An 18,122-nucleotide genomic window follows, 5' to 3' on the forward strand; every position below is an offset into this window, starting at 1 on the left:
TGCCTGCCTTCCTTCTCACCCATCATGTTAGATGCAGGCTCCCTTCTCCTCTCCATGTTCCTCCCCATGTCATCACATTGTGGTCATTAGAAGACAAGAGAGTCATCTCCTCCCACTTACTGTGGTTCTCTTTCATTAGGGGCTCTGAATCCTGTTGCCAAAACTCTGGCTTGACTACCCACACTCTCATAACCACACAGAAAACTAGAAAGGGTGGTATGAGGTCCCAGAGCAGAGTGTGACATGCCATGCACTTCTCCACCAGGCAGCTACCATCTGTCACTAAGTAGGTAGGATAGTCTGGGTCTAAGTACCGGACAGAGGGGACAGTGTTTGAATCTACGTTTCAAGGATTGGCTGGTAACAAAGAACTGGAGACAACAGACAGGGCAGCGAATAGGCAGAGAAACAAGGCTGCCAGCGGTGCCTTCTAAAAGGATACCAGCTGACATCTGTTGAGCCTCGTCTTCACCCAGCACCTTTATAGATTTGAATCATCTGCTGGCTCTCAAGACTCACCAGTCCTGAACTTCCTGAAGGGAATAAGCCAGGAGGTTCTTAAGTAACAAGGATCTTCACCCCTAGACTTGCATCCAATGTCTGAGGTTTCACGAAGCCACAACCAAGGTCTCCAGCCATGGTTGAGTTGTCACGTGACGCCTCAACTGTGGGGATCCAGGGCCTGCTGGTATGGGGCCACAGCTTCCAGTCCCTTGTATATGTAGGGCAGAGCCTCTACTTTCCAGGCTGGTTTAACATCCCCTCAGTTCCCAGAGTTCCCACAGCAAGGGAACTTTCTAGGCAAGTTGGCTAGCAAGGTAGAGTACCATTGGTTAGAAGGAATATCATCTCTTAGGTAACCTGTCGGGACTGTGCCACCCCATTTAGTGGCAAAGCTAACTCATAAGGCAGGTGCTGTATCCCACTTCAGAGGCAGAGAAGGTGGCTCCCTGGGAGCCGAGAGGCAGGAGAGATGAGTGGGGGTTGCATTTTGAGAGAATGGAGAGCACTTAATTCTGAGGATCTCTGTCTTTCAATGAAGCAGAAAATGAGGATGTCTCCTGAGAGGGTGGAGGGGAAGCAGAGCCAAGTTGGAGTGCCAGCTGTCGGCCGTGGGGGGAGGGGTTCACTAACATGAAAACTTCAGGGTTGGCCTTGTCCCATCCCCCCCCCGCCCTGTTCATCTCGACTCCTGGTGCTGTGTTTTATGCTATAACCTTCTCTGTCACTAGGTTTTCACACACGGCAGGGACTTCACAGAGCCCCGGTCACACGGACCTGGCATGTGGGAACCCAGACAACCTGATTCTCCACCCAGAATTTAAATGTAGTGTGTGGAGATGAAGAAAATCAGACAGCATAATCCTCAGACTGTTTGGGCCCAGACAAATGGCAGTAGCTAGGACTTTTAAGTTTAATAAATCGTATTACTTTGGTCACAAAGGAAGCTTTGACCTAGAGGAAGAGGAATGGGTGCCGGCTGGTTCATAAATTCAGCCCCAGTCCCATTCCAGAGGTATCCTAGTCAGGACACCATAAGTACCTGGAGGCCCCAGGCTGGGACTGTTCTGGCTTCCAAGTCCCGCTCGCTGCTGCCTGTGGGATTAAGTGAGAGCCGGGACTAAGCTCTTGGCCTGCCGTCCTCTGTACTGGGCTTGGTGTTCCTATATCTGACTATCACTCACATGCTCCACCTCACCCCAGGTGAGTAGGTCCGTACAGCCAGTCCCCTCTCTCTAAAACCTGTGTCCCCGAAAACCAAACCACCTCCGGCTGGACCTCAAAACAAGCCACTCACTCTCCGCACTCTAACCACACATGACACCAGGACGAGAGAGGCAGTTCAGTGACATTTTATTTTTTCAAACTGGTCCTCCTGGCCCGTCCCTGGCAGTTCCTCTTCTGGCCACAAGGTTGTTTGCGGTAGGCCTCCAATTCCTCAAAGTACTTGGCTCGCAGAAGCGCAGCTCTCTGTCTATAGGGCTGCTTGTCCACGTTCGCTGTGGAGGACCACATCTTCCCTGTGGCCTTGGCCACCTCCACCACTGACCAGTTGGGATTGTCATGCTTCAGCTGGGGATAGTGATCCTGGGAGAAGAGCACGAAGGATGAAGGGGGCTGCCGAGGCGCCATTGGGTCTCTCCTCCTCTTCCTCTTCCTCTTGCCCACGTAGTTCATCATTTCTTCCTGGTACCGGGCTTTGTCGAGCTTGGCCAGGGCTTCATACTTTGCCTTTTCGTGCTTCGAGATAGATCTCCATTTTTCTGAACACTTTCTAGAGAACTCTTTAAAGCCGAGGTAGGCGTTTGGCTGTTGCTCCTTGTACTTGTTCCTGTAATTTAGCATAAAGTGAATGTAAGCCGAGACATTCACCTTGGGCCTTGGCTGTACTTCTTTCCCCATGTTTATATAACCATGATTTCCTTTCTCTGGATTCCACTAATTCGGATAGCAGAGACTTCCGTCTCCACCCCCCCCAGGAGCAATCTAGAAGGTGCTCTGCTTGCGGTGGAATTCTCTCGGTGTGTGAGCCACGCCTCAGTCAGAGCCCGGGCTTTTCAGTGCTGGTGGCTTTGTTGGGTCACAGAATGGAAACTGTGATGTCATCCCTGAGCTGGCCAATGCCAGCCAAGCTCAGTCATTTGTATGTAGGCCCTCCTGGTGGTTGGTTACTCCAGGGACTTTTTTTTCCCCTCTAAGGAGAGATGAGGGTTTATCTCAACCTTATTAGAGTAGCTACTGGCCCTGAGAATCTTTTCCGTTGGCTTCCTGGAGGCTGTGGGCTTTGCTCAGCCTCCAGGACCTTTCCATCCTCATCCCACAGTGGGTCATAGCAAGGGCTGCCTCTCTCCCTGGGAGACTGTCAGGATGCCGCCTCCTCATCCTCCACCCAGGCTAGAAATAATGAACGCAAGGAGGGTGGATGGCTCTGGAGCTGTCAGGATAATATGTGACGGCTTTCTGTTTGCCTTGAGCAGTGGCAATGCCTGCTGCGCACAGGGCTTTAGTAGTGACTCTAAAAATAATCAGCGATGACAGCTGGGACTCGGTTTCTGTCAGGACAAAGTTGTCGAATTTAAAACCCAGGCTCTTGGGCTCAGAGTCTGACTCTTCCGTTTCTCTGAAGATCTTTGAGGGGAAGGAGGGAGGAGAACCCTGGAGGAGCTTAATTACACTGGAGTTCTTGAAAATATGAATTCTTAGCTCTCTGGGCGGCCCCCTCACCATCTTCGAGAGAGTTCTCGTTTCTTAGGGTTAGTGTACAAAACAGCCGAGCAAATGGATGTAAGTAGTTAAGACTCCAATGGTCACCCAACTGAGAGTGCAGTAAAGGCCAGCAGACTTGTGTGCAGGTGGACTTGCTAAAAACTCAGTGGGTGACCATGCCACATGCATAGGACAAGAAAACGAATTCTCTGCGGCGTAAAAAGGACTGAAGTTAAGCAGCCACCAACAGGCAGGAGCCATGACTTTTGAGTGTTGACTGATTGGAACCACCAAGCTGAAAACTTTTGGGAGGGACTAGGTGTGAGTTTTTGGTCTCAGCCTGTGCACGTTATTTCCTGGGGTTCAGTGTGTGTCGGGGGAGGGTCCAGAAGTATACAGATGGTCTCAGCAACAGAGTCCTACAAGAAACATATTATGAGACCTCTAAGACAGGTTGGCTTGTGGTGAGGAAAGGCATCTCTCTTAACACACCTTGCTGTATAAGATTCCTCCTAAAATGTGTCTACACCAGCAGGGGTCATTGCTCCAGATGACCTGTAAGGTACCATATCAGTAGAAGCCCCCCACCACCACCACGTGTGTGTGTATACACCTGTGTGTCTGAGGAGCTGAGAAAGGAGAAGAGATCATCAATGAGAACATAGTATTCTGGGACATTTATCAGTAATATTTTGCTCTTTATTTTGAGGGGAAGAGGTCGATTTTCCTATTTCCTGGAGTTGGCCTGGTCTTGGGAGATGAGTAGCACACAATCCTTCCTGATATCAAAAGTGAGGTGTGAGGAAGAACTTTGGTTAGTCTACACTGCCCAGGCATGTTGTGCGCGCGCGCACACACACACACACACACACAGTAGCTTCATGTGCAGCTGCCTTCTGTCATAGCCACGATAACCATCTATATGCTAGCAGACACAGTGGGAAAAGACAAAAAGGATACAAAAGCTATGGGAATCTGTTGGTGTGCGAGCCAAAGGCTACTCTCCTAGGAAGATGATCAACCCGAGCCACACCAAGGTCGACTTCATGTGACTAGTTAGTGAGGAACCTCAAGAGATCAGGAATGGAGGACGCGAGTTCGAGGCACCTGGCTCCTGCCTCCACCCCCTCGAGGTCATCTGGAACTGTCACCTCCCTGGACTAGCGGTCTTTTCCCATGGTACCGTGTCCTCTCCGAACAGCTCTCCTCCCAGGCTCATAAATCCCTCCCTCTCCTGTCTTCTACTGTCTAGGCTGGTGACTTGTGTTGTCACTGACTCTGAGTCCTCTGTCACTTCCCTACATCCCAGGACCTTCCTGAGTCCTGCCCCTCACCTCGGTGGACAGTCTGTTTATTATACACTCTTCAAATTATTCTAATTTGAGTCACCATCTGTTTCCTGCTGGAACTTTGACCAAAGCACCATGCGGATAATCTCTCACTGTATAGACAGCAACTGCAAAGTAGACAATTCTAGAGACTCAGAGGCCCACAGTCCCTCGAGACCCAGGAGGACCTTCAGGGACAGTGCCTGCCAAGGGTAAGGGTCCAGCCTAGGCAGAGGCATCTACTGTCCTGAATTATGAGATGTCCTCTAGGCAGGGGCAGTGGTCTAGTATTCAGACAATAAAGAACTCAAATTTCGTGGATGGCAGGACTTCTGTTGTGAATACTCAGCTCTGACATTTTGGCTCAAAGGTAACCTCAGACAATGCATAAAAATGACCGTGGCTGTGCCAATAAAGTTTTATCTGTACAACCAGGCTATGGGCTAAGGGTTATAAATCCTCTGGCCTTTGGTCTGGTCATATGAGTTCAGTATTTGTTTCAGGCCTCTTGATTGTAGTTTATAATAAAAAAAATATTTTGTCATGGTTCATTAACTAACATGTACATAGATAAAGTGTGTGAGCTTCTGTTTCTGAGAATGATGATCCATTCATGGACCCTATGGTGACACAGTTTTCCTTCCCATTGGAAGGAGGGAGCCACGGTATTAAGTTTTACTGAACCGTATTTAGTATGTGTGTGATGTACTATTCTATTTTGATGGTTATAAGAAAACCCACAGGCTGATCTGGCTCGCTAATCGTTCCAGCTGATCACAGAACTCCATCTAGGCAAGTTCACTTGGGGTCCTAGAGGGCCCCTTCCCTTGGTGCTAGTAACATGAAGCGGGGAGAGTATGGCTTCCAGGGTTAGACAGACAGGAATTCCAGAGCTGGCTTTGCTCATCAGTGGGTGCCTTCGGCCGAGTCTTTGAAAAGCAGTGATGGAGCTGAGGCAACGACTCCCATGATAAAGCGTTTGCCGCGCAAGCATGAGGACCTCTGTTTGGTTTCCAAACAAAACTGGCGTGTGGAGACGAGAGAATCCCTGGTGGCCACTGGTCAGCTAACCTATCTGAATCAGCCACCTCTTAGGCCAGTGAGAGAGACCCTGTGTCAAAAAGACATGGCGGAGAGCAGAAAGAACAGCACCTGAGGTTGACCTCTACCCTCCGTGTTCATGTGCACACTTGCGCGTGCGCACGCACACACATGAACACAAACACACAGACAATGAAAAGCAGTATAGGATGCCGACAGAGCCAGGATTTACATAGTGCAATGAAAGGTGGAAAAGCCGTTGGCAACATGCTATCCACTACAGTGTAAACTGGACTCGGGGTCAGGGAAAGGACAGCTGTGTCTTCATAGCAGAGGAGACTGCCAGGCATCACTTGAACAAACCTGCCCAAGGGGTCAGCAGCGGTATTGGGTCACACTGACAGCACACAAGCCCTCTCTATGATACCATAATTGGAGCACTGCCCCCTCGGTGGTGGCCCTCCACACTCACATCCTGGGTCCAATCCCAAGAAAACATTAGACCAAGCCACATCCAGGTTCCAAACATATGATTGGTGTTCTTTAGACATCAAGGTCTTGGGGAAGCAATAATCTAACACACCTTGGATGAGACTGAAGTGACTCAGGAGGAGGAGAGATGCCAGGTTGGATATTGGAATCAGTGAAGGGGGCCTGAGGAGACAGCTGGAAACATCTGGATTAAGCCTTCCAGCAGTCAGTATTGTAACAATGCTGATTTCTGAGTTTTAATGCATGTTCTTAAGTATGACTCCAGCCTTAGAGAATGGGGGAGGAGCATGCAATGCCAGGGTCTGGTGGGTAGGTAGACAGGAAACAGAAGATGGTCAGGTACAAGAATGGGGATATGGTAGCGAGGGTCAGACCAGCCTGGTCACCTCTGGAAAGGCAGATCTAAAACTAGAGCATGTATGGGGGGAATCCCTTACAGGCCCTGACAAAATCATTCAACTCACAGGGTTAGAAACTGTCCCTATTTTACCCAGCTCCCTGACCTGTTTCCACCCACAGTGGCCATCTTTTGTCCACCTGGCATCCCTTCAATTCATTCCTTTTTTTTTTGGAGAATTGTTCCTACACACTAGTCCTAGGTCCTTCTGGAAACCATGTTCTTGCCCTAAGGAATGGGCTCATGGCCTAGGCAAATGACCTGAGACCCACTGTGGACTTTTTCTGTTTAGCGTTAGGAAAGATGTCTGTGTTCTTTCTGCTGATGAAGGTGTGAGGGTGAATCTGGAAGCTTCTGAGCGGCCTGTGATTCAGCCTCAAGCAGCTGCCATTTGCAGTTGGCCAGCAGACAACCCTGCAGAGCAAGGCTAGTGGCATTTGAGCTCCTAGCTCTGGACATCTGAGCCAGCTGCAGCCCATATCTTCTGGGCTTTGCCTAAAACAGCTGCTGGCTGCTTCCCTGTTCCAGACTGATTTGCATTTCTTCCCCTTGAAGCCACCCGTACATAGAATGGGCAGAGGTGTGATGGGACAGGGTACATAGCAGAGACACGTGTGATGGGACAGGATACACAGCAGACACACGTGTGATGGGATACACAGCAGACACACGTGTGATGGGACAGGATACACAGCAGACACACGTGTGAAGGGACAGATCACACAGCAGACACACGTGTGATGGGATACACAGCAGACACACGTGTGATAGGACAGGATACACAGCAGACACACGTGTGATGGGACAGGATACACAGCAGACACACGTGTGATAGGACAGGATACACAGCAGACACACGTGTGATGGGATAGGATACACAGCAGACACACGTGTGATAGGACAGGATACACAGCAGACACACGTGTGATAGGACAGGATACACAGCAGAGACACGTGTGAAGGGACGGGATACACAGCAGACACACGTGTGATAGGACAGGGTACACAGCAGACACACGTGTGATAGGACGGGATACACAGCAGACACACGTGTGATGGGACGGGATACACAGCAGACACACGTGTGATAGGACAGGATACACAGCAGACACACGTGTGATAGGACAGGATACACAGCAGACACACGTGTGATAGGACAGGATACACAGCAGAGACACGTGTGATGGGACAGGATACACAGCAGACACACGTGTGATGGGACAGGATACACAGCAGACACACGTGTGATAGGATACACAGCAGACACACGTGTGATGGGACAGGATACACAGCAGACACACGTGTGATAGGATACACAGCAGACACACGTGTGATGGGACAGGATACACAGCAGACACACGTGTGATGGGATACACAGCAGACACACGTGTGATAGGACAGGATACACAGCAGACACACGTGTGATGGGACAGGATACACAGCAGACACACGTGTGATAGGACGGGATACACAGCAGACACACGTGTGATGGGACAGGATACACAGCAGACACACGTGTGATGGGACGGGATACACAGCAGACACACGTGTGATAGGACAGGATACACAGCAGACACACGTGTGATAGGACAGGATACACAGCAGACACACGTGTGATGGGACAGGATACACAGCAGACACACGTGTGATAGGACAGGATACACAGCAGACACACGTGTGATGGGACAGGATACACAGCAGACACACGTGTGATAGGACAGGATACACAGCAGACACACATGTGATAGGATACACAGCAGACACACGTGTGATGGGACAGGTTACACAGCAGACACACGTGTGATGGGACAGGATACACAGCAGACACACGTGTGATGGGACAGGATACACAGCAGACACACGTGTGATGGGACAGGATACACAGCAGACACACGTGTGATGGGACGGGATACACAGCAGACACACGTGTGATAGGACAGGATACACAGCAGAGACACGTGTGATGGGATAGGATACACAGCAGACACACGTGTGATGGGACGGGATACACAGCAGACACACGTGTGATGGGACAGGATACACAGCAGACACACGTGTGATGGGATAGGATACACAGCAGACACACGTGTGATGGGATACACAGCAGACACACGTGTGATAGGATACACAGCAGACACACGTGTGATGGGACAGGATACACAGCAGACACACGTGTGATAGGACAGGATACACAGCAGACACACGTGTGATGGGACAGGGTACACAGCAGACACACGTGTGATGGGACAGGATACACAGCAGACACACGTGTGATAGGACGGGATACACAGCAGACACACGTGTGATAGGACGGGATACACAGCAGACACACCTGTGATAGGACAGGTTACACAGCAGACACACGTGTGATGGGACAGGATACACAGCAGACACACGTGTGATAGGACAGGATACACAGCAGACACACGTGTGATAGGATACACAGCAGACACACGTGTGATGGGATAGGATACACAGCAGACACACGTGTGATGGGACAGGATACACAGCAGACACACGTGTGATAGGACAGGATACACAGCAGACACACGTGTGATGGGACAGGGTACACAGCAGACACACGTGTGATGGGACAGGGTACACAGCAGACACACGTGTGATAGGACAGGGTACACAGCAGACACACGTGTGATAGGATACACAGCAGACACACGTGTGATAGGACAGGATACACAGCAGACACACGTGTGATGGGATACACAGCAGACACACGTGTGATAGGACAGGATACACAGCAGACACACGTGTGATGGGATAGGATACACAGCAGACACACGTGTGATAGGATACACAGCAGACACACGTGTGATAGGATACACAGCAGACACACGTGTGATAGGATACACAGCAGACACACGTGTGATAGGACAGGGTACACAGCAGACACACGTGTGATAGGATACACAGCAGACACACGTGTGATGGGATACACAGCAGACACACGTGTGATGGGACAGGATACACAGCAGACACACGTGTGATAGGATACACAGCAGACACACGTGTGATGGGACAGGGTACACAGCAGACACACGTGTGATAGGATACACAGCAGACACACGTGTGATGGGACAGGGTACACAGCAGACACACGTGTGATAGGATACACAGCAGACACACGTGTGATGGGACAGGGTACACAGCAGACACACGTGTGATGGGACAGGATACACAGCAGACACACGTGTGATAGGACGGGATACACAGCAGACACACGTGTGATGGGACAGGATACACAGCAGACACACGTGTGATGGGACAGGATACACAGCAGACACACGTGTGATAGGACGGGATACACAGCATGGACACAGGCATGATGGGATGGGATAAGAGGAGACAGGAACTCACCTCTCCCTGGTTTTGGTTCTCCTTTGCTGCAGCCTTATCATGTTGACAGCCTAACCCTGGCTGGTTCCAGACATAGTGTATGCCTCACATACCATGGCCCTCATGGCCCCCATGTTTGTGCCTGGACCTTGCTGTGATGAGTGGAGAGCGGCAGCAGACAGCACCTCACTTGACCTCTCAACTGCCCTGTGAAATGGGTGTTGTCATTGTTACTCAATAGCTGGGGAAACAGGCCCATTACAGGCACTTCACTCACCCTGAGTGAGCCAGCTAGGGATTTGAAAGATGCTAGTCCAGGTCACCAGGCAGACTTCTTAATTAAGTCACTGCTTGGCCATTAGCTCTAACTTCTTATTGGCTAACTCTTACATATTAGTTTAACCCATCTCCATTAATCTGTGTATCACCACCTGGCTGTGGCTTACCAGCAAGATTCTAACTGAGGTCCATCTCAGGCAGAGGATCCATGGCTTCTGTCACTCTGCCCTTCTTCCTCCCAGCATTCAATTCTTTTTTCTCTGCCAACCTAAGTTCCACCCTATCAACTAGGCCAAGGCAGTTTCTTTATTCTTTAACCAATGAAAGCAACACATGAACAGAAAGAACTCCTACACCAGAGGGGCAGTCCCCCTCCTCTTCATCTCAGTGAGCACCCACTCCTTCTCTCCACCAGGCAACCTCAAACCAGGAGCCTCTCTACTGAGGGTCTAACGTAGGTCACGTGATCTACCACCCCGATCCAGTTGGCTGCTGCTCATTGTCATGTAATACATGTACATGGTCATCCGTTTCCAGAGCCGCCAGTTGTGCGGCACAGAGTGCTCTTTGAAGTCTTTCAGTGCTTAGGGAAGAGTGGAACCATGTGACTTAGATTGGAAACAGAAGGGGACAGGGCTGGGCATCATCCTTAAGAAATGTGACTGCCGCCGGGCGGTGGTGGCATACGCCTTTAATCCCAGCACTCGGGAGGCAGAGGCAGGCGGATCTCTGTGAGTTTGAGACCAGCCTGGTCTATAAGAGCTCGTTCCAGGACAGGCTCCAAAACCACAGAGAAACCCTGTCTCGAAAAACCAAAAAAAAAAAAAAAAAGAAAGAAAGAAAGAAAGAAAGAAAGAAAGAAAGAAAGAAAGAAAAGAAAGAAATGTGACTGCCTACTTCCATGCCCCTGATGCAGTGTCCTCAGCACCTTCTCAGTTTAATTGTGTCAGCCATGGTGATATTCACCTGTGATCTAAAAGCTGGAGAAGCAGAGACCAGAGGAGTCCTAGGGCTCACTGGCTAGAGAGTTCCAGGCCCATGAAAGAAAAGAATTTCAAAAGGCAAGGTAGATAGCTTCCAAAGAATAATACCCAAGGTTAGCTTCTCTCTCTCTCTCTCTCTCTCTCTCTCTCTCTCTCTCTCTCTCTCTCTCTCTCTCTCACACACACACACACACACACACACACACACACACACACACACACACGTGAACCTCCCCACATACAAGTTTCTGATGTTCCCACAGCCCTGACAAGAGTTTCTTGCCGCTGCCTGTGGCTGCCAGCCAGCCGTCTCCTACCCTGCCCTCCCGCCCTCTATGCTCTGGTTTCCTCCAGCTGAGCCTTGCACTTTCTGAGAAGCGGTTGGGTCCATTGCCAGCTCTCCCAGTGCAAGCCATATTTGTTATTGTAATTATGCGATTTAAATTAAACATCACATAAAAGGATGAGATACGAGTTCGGAAGGGAATACAGTCGCCGAGATGGAAACTCCATCCACTTCCCTGGAACGACCCTGCGAAGGCGTCTCTGGAAAGAATCAGAAGGGCACAGCCACCCCAAAGTTAGGTCACTCGGATCAAGATCAAGAGCTTGGTACATGGTACCAGTTGGTAAACATCTGTTGTCTGGGCGCCCGGTGAATGACATCATGGTTGTGACTTAGACGAGATACAGGGTCTGGAGCAGAAGCTTGGGGTCAGGGAAAGGCCTTAGTTCTATGCAAAGCTAACTGGCAGCTCCATGGATGTTTAAGTTGTACACGTGGTACTGAACCGTATAAGTCACATGCTTGTCCTTTTATGGTTCCCTCCTTAGACGTTCAACTTCCATTTCCTAGTGGCGTCATCCGTGAGGCTTGTGTGCTGGGAACGAGTGCACTTTGTAAAGGACCAGGCAGTAAATGACAATGCAAAGCTTCCTCACTGCGTAGCTAAGGATGATCTTTAACTTCTGATCTTTGTCCCCTCCCCCAGCCCGGCCACCTCCCAATAGCCACTGTAACCATTTTATGGAGTCTGGGGTGTTGAACCCGGGGATTCACACACACTAGGCAAGCACTCTACCCGCCCCTAGGGCAAGGCCCTTTCTGTGGCCACGACATAGCACAGCAGACTCAGTGGTGGTGGCCGGTATGCAAATGAACGGATGGGCGTGGCTGTGAGTCAGCAGAGGGGGGAGACTATCTACAGAAATAGGCAGGAGTCTTGCTTGGCAGCCACATTCTTTGTTATTGATTTGTTCCTCAGTGTGGCTGGAGATAGGCGAAGATGAAGCTCCCATCCTGCCTCACGTGCGGCATGACCTCCAGCTGGGGAGATCATCAGGACCAAAGATGACTACAAGTCAGTAGGCACAGGACGGTGACCAGTGACCATGCTGCAGAGAGGACAAACTGACCAGGCGTATAGGACATTGTGCCAGGGAGTCAGGCAGGGCAGCGGGAAGATGCTCTGTGTAGAGGGAGTATCACGTGAAGAGCAGGAACTCAGAGTGGGTGTCACGGGGCGGGGCACATAAGAGTTTGGGCTCAGTTCTAGAACTGGTGGATCTGTCCCTCCTCTGGGACTTTACCGGGATTAGTTTGCTTGTACCACAGCGTCCCCTCCGTCCCCCTGACAGAGTGGTGGGAAAGATGAGATAAGGCTGTACCTTCCTCCCCTGTCTGGCCTTTTCCCAGGCCCGCCCTGAGAATGAGGGATGGCTGACACTGAAGACTGAGGTACAGAAAGGCCTGGAGCCCCACAACCCCACGAGGTTACACTGGTTCAGAACCATTGCTCCTGTGAGGGGCCATGGGTGCTCACACCTGATGCACCTCACAGAGACAGGGGCTGCCCAATCCAGGAAGCTCAGCTCCTCATGACACACAGTGCCCTTGCGTGCTTCGTACCCGGTGCCTGGATATACGCGTGTGTCCCCCAGGACTGGCAGTTTTCAGGGATGCTGGCATTTAAACCAGTCTCCCGTGTTTCCGCTGACAGGCAGCAGTGCCCGGGGACTCATCGTTGCACCCCAACACCCTGACTGCACGAGAAGCTTCCATGAAGAAATGCTTTCACAAACCACCTTCCTGCCGCCAGGAGCAAGGCTGAGCGCACTCTGCAGAAGGGCTCCAAGTCACTCTCGCCCTAATCAACTGTGGGCATTAAAGGGAGTGATTTTTTTTTAATTCTCCCCAAGCCAGATTCCATTAATGAAGCCCCATTTAACAGAAGTCAATTTACCAAAAAGAAAAAAAAAGACTCTAGTGTAATTGCTTAAATACATTTTATGTAGTACTGCAGTAGCGGTTTACTGGGCAAGCTTGGAATTCCCCAGGCCACCCAGAGAGAAGTTGATGTGGTCGGAAAGGTTTGAAGGGGGAACCTCTCCTTTTGTGTTTCTCTCCTTTAATTACGATTCTGAGAGGGAGCAAAATTAAAGAGAATCCTGGCGGGTAGGAGGAAAGGAAGGAAGACATAGGGTGGAATTCTGCCTAGGCTGTTCCACGGTTGTATGTGACAGTGGCTCTCTGGCTGAGTGCCCAGATCTCACCTCTGCCTCTCAATGCTGTGTGGCGTTGAATGCATTTCTTAACATCTCTGTGTAGTCAGGTGGCCCAGTGGGAAACAATATAAAGAGCACAGATGTGAGGGTGGAGACACTCAGAGAACAGTGTTACTTCCAACCTACAAAGCTCTCCTGCTTGGCTAGGAAGAGCGCTGTGTCCATGTGTGTGTGCAAAGGGGTGTGTATGTGTGTGCGCGCACACACGCATGCACACACATGCTCGAGCTGAAAGGCAGGCAGGAGACAGGCCAGCAAAGGGAAGGCTCCCCTGAGAATGTGACATCTGCCTGGAGGGTGTGTGAGAGAGAAGAGGGAAAGCCAGCAGGACAGGCAGAGGGAGCCGGTCAAGTGCAAAGGCCCTAGGCAGAAATAGGCCTGGGCGGTTTTCACAGCAAGCAGTCCATGTTTAGAGCATAAGAAACAAGAGGTGGAGGTGGAAGCAGGGAAGGGGGGCTTTCCTGGAGGCCATGGAAGTCCAACCTAAGGACTTTAAGGACGGGAGCCATGGGGGGTTTTGCTTTGTATCCTTTTTAATAAACGCGGCTAGGGGTCGTTTACCCAAAATCATACTCCGGTCATGAGTGCACAGTTTGTTGGATTGCTGGTAAAAGTGGCCTTTCCACACAGTTAATGGAGCCTAGATCCTTTCCACGCAGTTAACCAAGTCTAGATCCAAACCCTTTCCCTCCTTCTTAGACAGACAGGATCCACTGACAGCTCCCAACTCAGCTCTGGCTACCACAGGTCCACTTCCTCTCACTGAGAACCCATCTTTCCCAGAGTGCCAGCGAGTGAGACCGCACTGTGCTCTCCGCGTTCACGGTCCGCATCCACAGACCTTACTCATGATGCTCACTCATGGCCTATACTGTCTAATACTCACTCTCCATGGTCCAGATCTGCCCACACCACTCTCTCTTTACCACCTGAGTCCCCTAAGTCTCCACTCTTCTGGTTCAGTATGACCTCAGCCTGCAAGTTTACCGATATCTTTGTACTTACTGGTGTGGAAAGGAATTGTTTGTTGGTTTTGCTTTTTGGCAAGCAGGTTCTCTTGCTGAGCAGCACAGACTGGCCTCAAACTCTCAACAATCCTCCTGACTCAACCTCGGGGGGGGGGGGGCTGAGACTCTTGGAGAGAGCCATTGTAGTTAGTTCTCTTAAAAGCTTTGCGCCCATCCTGGCCTCACCTCTCCACAGTAGTCTGACGAGGATCCCGCTACAGAAGCCCTCAGTTCTGCGAAAGGGCCAAAGACACCCTCGCATGCTCAACATGTAGGCTTGGAAAGACAGGGAGCAGAGCCGGGGGGGGGGGAGAAGAGGGAGAAAGAGAGAAGAGAGAGGAGAGAAAGAAGAGAGAGAAGAGGAGAGGAAGAAAGAGAGAAGGAGGAGGAGAGGAGGAGGAGGAGGAGAAAGGAAAGGAGAGAGAGAGGAGAAAGAGGAGAGCCTTGCAGTCTGGGAAGAGATGGGGCAGCTGGAAATCTCCAGGTAACCACACGCTAGCCATACATAGGAAGCCAAGCATCACTCCCCACTTCACCCCTAAGCTGGGAAGTTCCCTGCCCCAACTTCCAGTTATACTCTGGACTGCTAGACAACCCCTCCTTGCCTTTTTTTTAAGAAGCAGCCATAGGGTCTAAATGATTCAGGTGAATTTCGCCTAATTCTGCTTCCCTATGTAAATAGTCCCCAAACTCTGTCACTGAGCTCGAATTGAATTTGGCCTAGGGTGGGGGAGCCCACGGTACCAATTGAGGCTCCTTCGGAAACTTAAATGACTCACCATGTAATAAACTATTTTAAATGGGATCTGGTGAAATACTGTAATTGGTTTCTATAATAGTTCTTGCCCAAGCACTATGGGTTATATTCCTAGAGTTTTGTGTGCGTCAGCATTTTCCTGATAGTAAAAATTCAGTTCAGAGGGGTATCAGGCTCCTTGGTTCAATCTTTTGTGTAATGTATATTTATGGAAAGCCACCCTGTTGGCTCTCTATTGTCTGCCCCTCCACGTCCCCCCCTCCTTGCCTTCTCCTCCTTCCCCTCTGTCTGGGAGACTCACCTGTGGGCAAGCATCAAGTTTCCAATTGGCTGGATCAATAGGAGCCTCAGCAGGGACTCAGAAGAGCCTAGAGTGTGTTCTGGTTGGCCCTTTCTTGCTCTTTGCTGTTGAGGTTTTCAGAAACCAGGCAAAGATCTGGGCAGAGAATGGCTTTTACCAGACAACCCTATGGTCAGGGGTGTTTCCTGTGTTTCCTCTGCTCCAGGAGGGGGTGGTAATGAGCTCCCCTCTCTGGACTCCCTGTGCCCCACCCCCATTCCACCCCATCCCATAGTACCAGCTTCCAGAGCTACTCCCTTCTTACTGGCTTCTCCACTGCCCGCTATCACTTCAACAAGGAATCTTTCTCAGACTGGGACCCTAACACGCCTGCTTTGTACCAAGTGTCTGCTGGCTTTTGCCGGGTATCATCTTGTGGAGTCCCTGAAGCCCTGAGAAGGGGATCTCAGCAACCCTGTTCCATAGATGAGGTCACAGAGTCTTCGAGGGTTTAAGTGATTTTCTTGAGGTTGTACAGTGCAGCTAACTGATCTCCTATAGACCCGGATGATTCCCTACTCAGCCCCTCATTGAGGGGTGATCTTCGGGAGACATGGCAGAATTATAACTGGAATTGGGTTCTGTTATTATAGGGTAGGGAAGGAGTTGCTGTGGGCGGGCTGGGATATGCCAGGCTCTGGGCTAGCCTTAGTACCCAGACATTTGCTCGCTTAGCCCCATGGACATGGGGGCTGGGCTTCTCACTTAGAAAGGTCTGGGGCCAGGTACAAGGTCCCAGTAGGGAAGCCTCGGTCTGAGCTTAAGCCAAGACCTATGTCGCTTTCAAGTCCAGAAGCTTAGGAAGTTTCCTGGGCCTGGGGTATTTCAGGGACTTCTAGTGTCCTGCGAAGTGACAATATAGCGCAGGAGGAAGGGAAACAGGGGACACGGTCCCCAGACAGAAGAGAGCAAAGACCCAGACAGTAGGAAAGGCAGTGTATGCCAATGGGATTGTGCGTAGAGGATACTCAACTTGGCTTCTCATCTCCTGGGGTGGTCTCAGGCCCAGAGGATCTGATGGATTAGGGGAATCAGGGATGAAGGGAGTAACTTGCCTGGAAATGTCTCTAGCCACACAGACCCCTGGCTGCTAGAGTGGGGTACAGATGGTGGGTAGACCCCTTGATGTCCTCTTTTGCTCCTGACCTCTCTGTGTCCTCTCCACCCAGGTTTACCGGAGCCAGTCTCCCAGCCCCTGTCATCAGCAGCAAGAACTGGCTGCGGCTGCATTTCACATCAGATGGCAACCACCGGCAGCGTGGCTTCAGCGCCCAGTACCAAGGTAAGCACAGCGCAACTGGGGCATCCACTGAGAGCAGTGGCAGAAGTCACGGAAGTGACCTTAGGGGCCTCGGTCCCACACACTCGAACACATGTTACTTCGGGTGGCGGTGACTTGGGTCCGTGACATTTGTGGACCCAGAGGTCTCCACAATTACATCTCTGCACCTGCCCAGGTAGCCTGAAGCCCGCCATAGTAGTGGTAGTTCTAGGTGCTATAGGCCTGACTGCCGCCCTTTAGGCCAGGGCCATCATCACGATTAGCACTGAGTCAGGCCCAGTGTGAGGAACGTGGCAGGCACCTCCTTTGCTGTGCTGAGTAGATGCTGGCTACACATCCCTTCCATAGTGAGAGATGCTAGTTTCCCCGCTACCCTCCCCACCACTTTTCTAAGCCAGAGCCCTGTGTTTTCTCAGCAGCTGTTAGCTGATCTCCCTACAGTCGGGAGGCTCCCCACAACTCCTTTCTTCTCATTCTGTCTAGAGCACAGCTCTTTGCAATCAGAGACAGAATCCCTCTAGGGATGACCCCTGCTTCTTCCCACCTCCCATATAGGCGAGAACTCGGAGCAGGAGCAGCACGTGGAAACGTAGGTAAGGACGTTTAGGCTCCAATAAGGAAGGCTTCTGGACCCCAGGAGCCACCTCTAAAAAGAGGAGTGGGCTAACCCAGAAAGGGGCTACCCTCCATCCGTGAGGGAGAGCGAGACCTGCAGTGGATGCATGGTAGGGTCCCAGGCATGCCTCAAAACCTTGCCTGTAGTTTGGACAGTATCAAAACTGATAGATACCTGGAGTCTAGGGTCAAAGCTGCAGGTGTTGGAACCATATCATCATATCTGGGCTTCATGAGTGGCCTCATTCCCTCTGCCTACACTAAAGGAGACTTAAAAAATGTGAAAACACAAAAATAACAAACCGGAAACCCACTGGGCCTGAAGGCATTGGGAGCCCAGAATTCCTGGAGATAGTATATCCCACCCTTGAGATCTTGCTCCTGAGTGACAGAGGCAGCCACCTGCACCTTCCTGTCATGTTCTCCAAAAGAGAAAAAGCAGCGCTTAAGAGTGCGCCTTCTCCCGCGTAAGTGCTGG

General features: G+C 50.8%; 2 protein-coding genes across 6 annotated transcripts in view; one reads left to right on the plus strand and one right to left on the minus strand.

Annotated features, from left to right (window-relative positions):
- Csmd2 (CUB and Sushi multiple domains 2) overlaps window positions 1-18,122 on the plus strand; it is a 547,650-nt gene that overhangs the window by 255,011 nt on the left and 274,517 nt on the right. For all 5 annotated transcript variants that reach the window (XM_075945152.1, XM_075945154.1, XM_075945155.1 and 2 more), the window contains exon 6: window positions 16,917-17,029. In XM_075945152.1, coding sequence (XP_075801267.1) covers window positions 16,917-17,029 — 113 coding nt within the window. The remainder of the gene's footprint in view (window positions 1-16,916; window positions 17,030-18,122) is intronic.
- Window positions 1,855-2,403, minus strand: Hmgb4 (high mobility group box 4). Its single transcript, XM_075946712.1, has one exon. It carries the CDS (start codon window positions 2,401-2,403, stop codon window positions 1,855-1,857), a length of 549 nt encoding a protein of 182 aa, XP_075802827.1.

This window comes from Microtus pennsylvanicus, chromosome 13 (assembly GCF_037038515.1).
Source record: "Microtus pennsylvanicus isolate mMicPen1 chromosome 13, mMicPen1.hap1, whole genome shotgun sequence".
Classification (NCBI taxonomy): Eukaryota; Metazoa; Chordata; class Mammalia; order Rodentia; family Cricetidae; genus Microtus; species Microtus pennsylvanicus.

Excerpts from the sequence above, each read along its gene's own strand:
- Hmgb4 (XM_075946712.1), bottom strand. The coding sequence starts at position 2,403 with ATGGGGAAAGAAGTACAGCCAAGGCCCAAGGTGAATGTCTCGGCTTAC.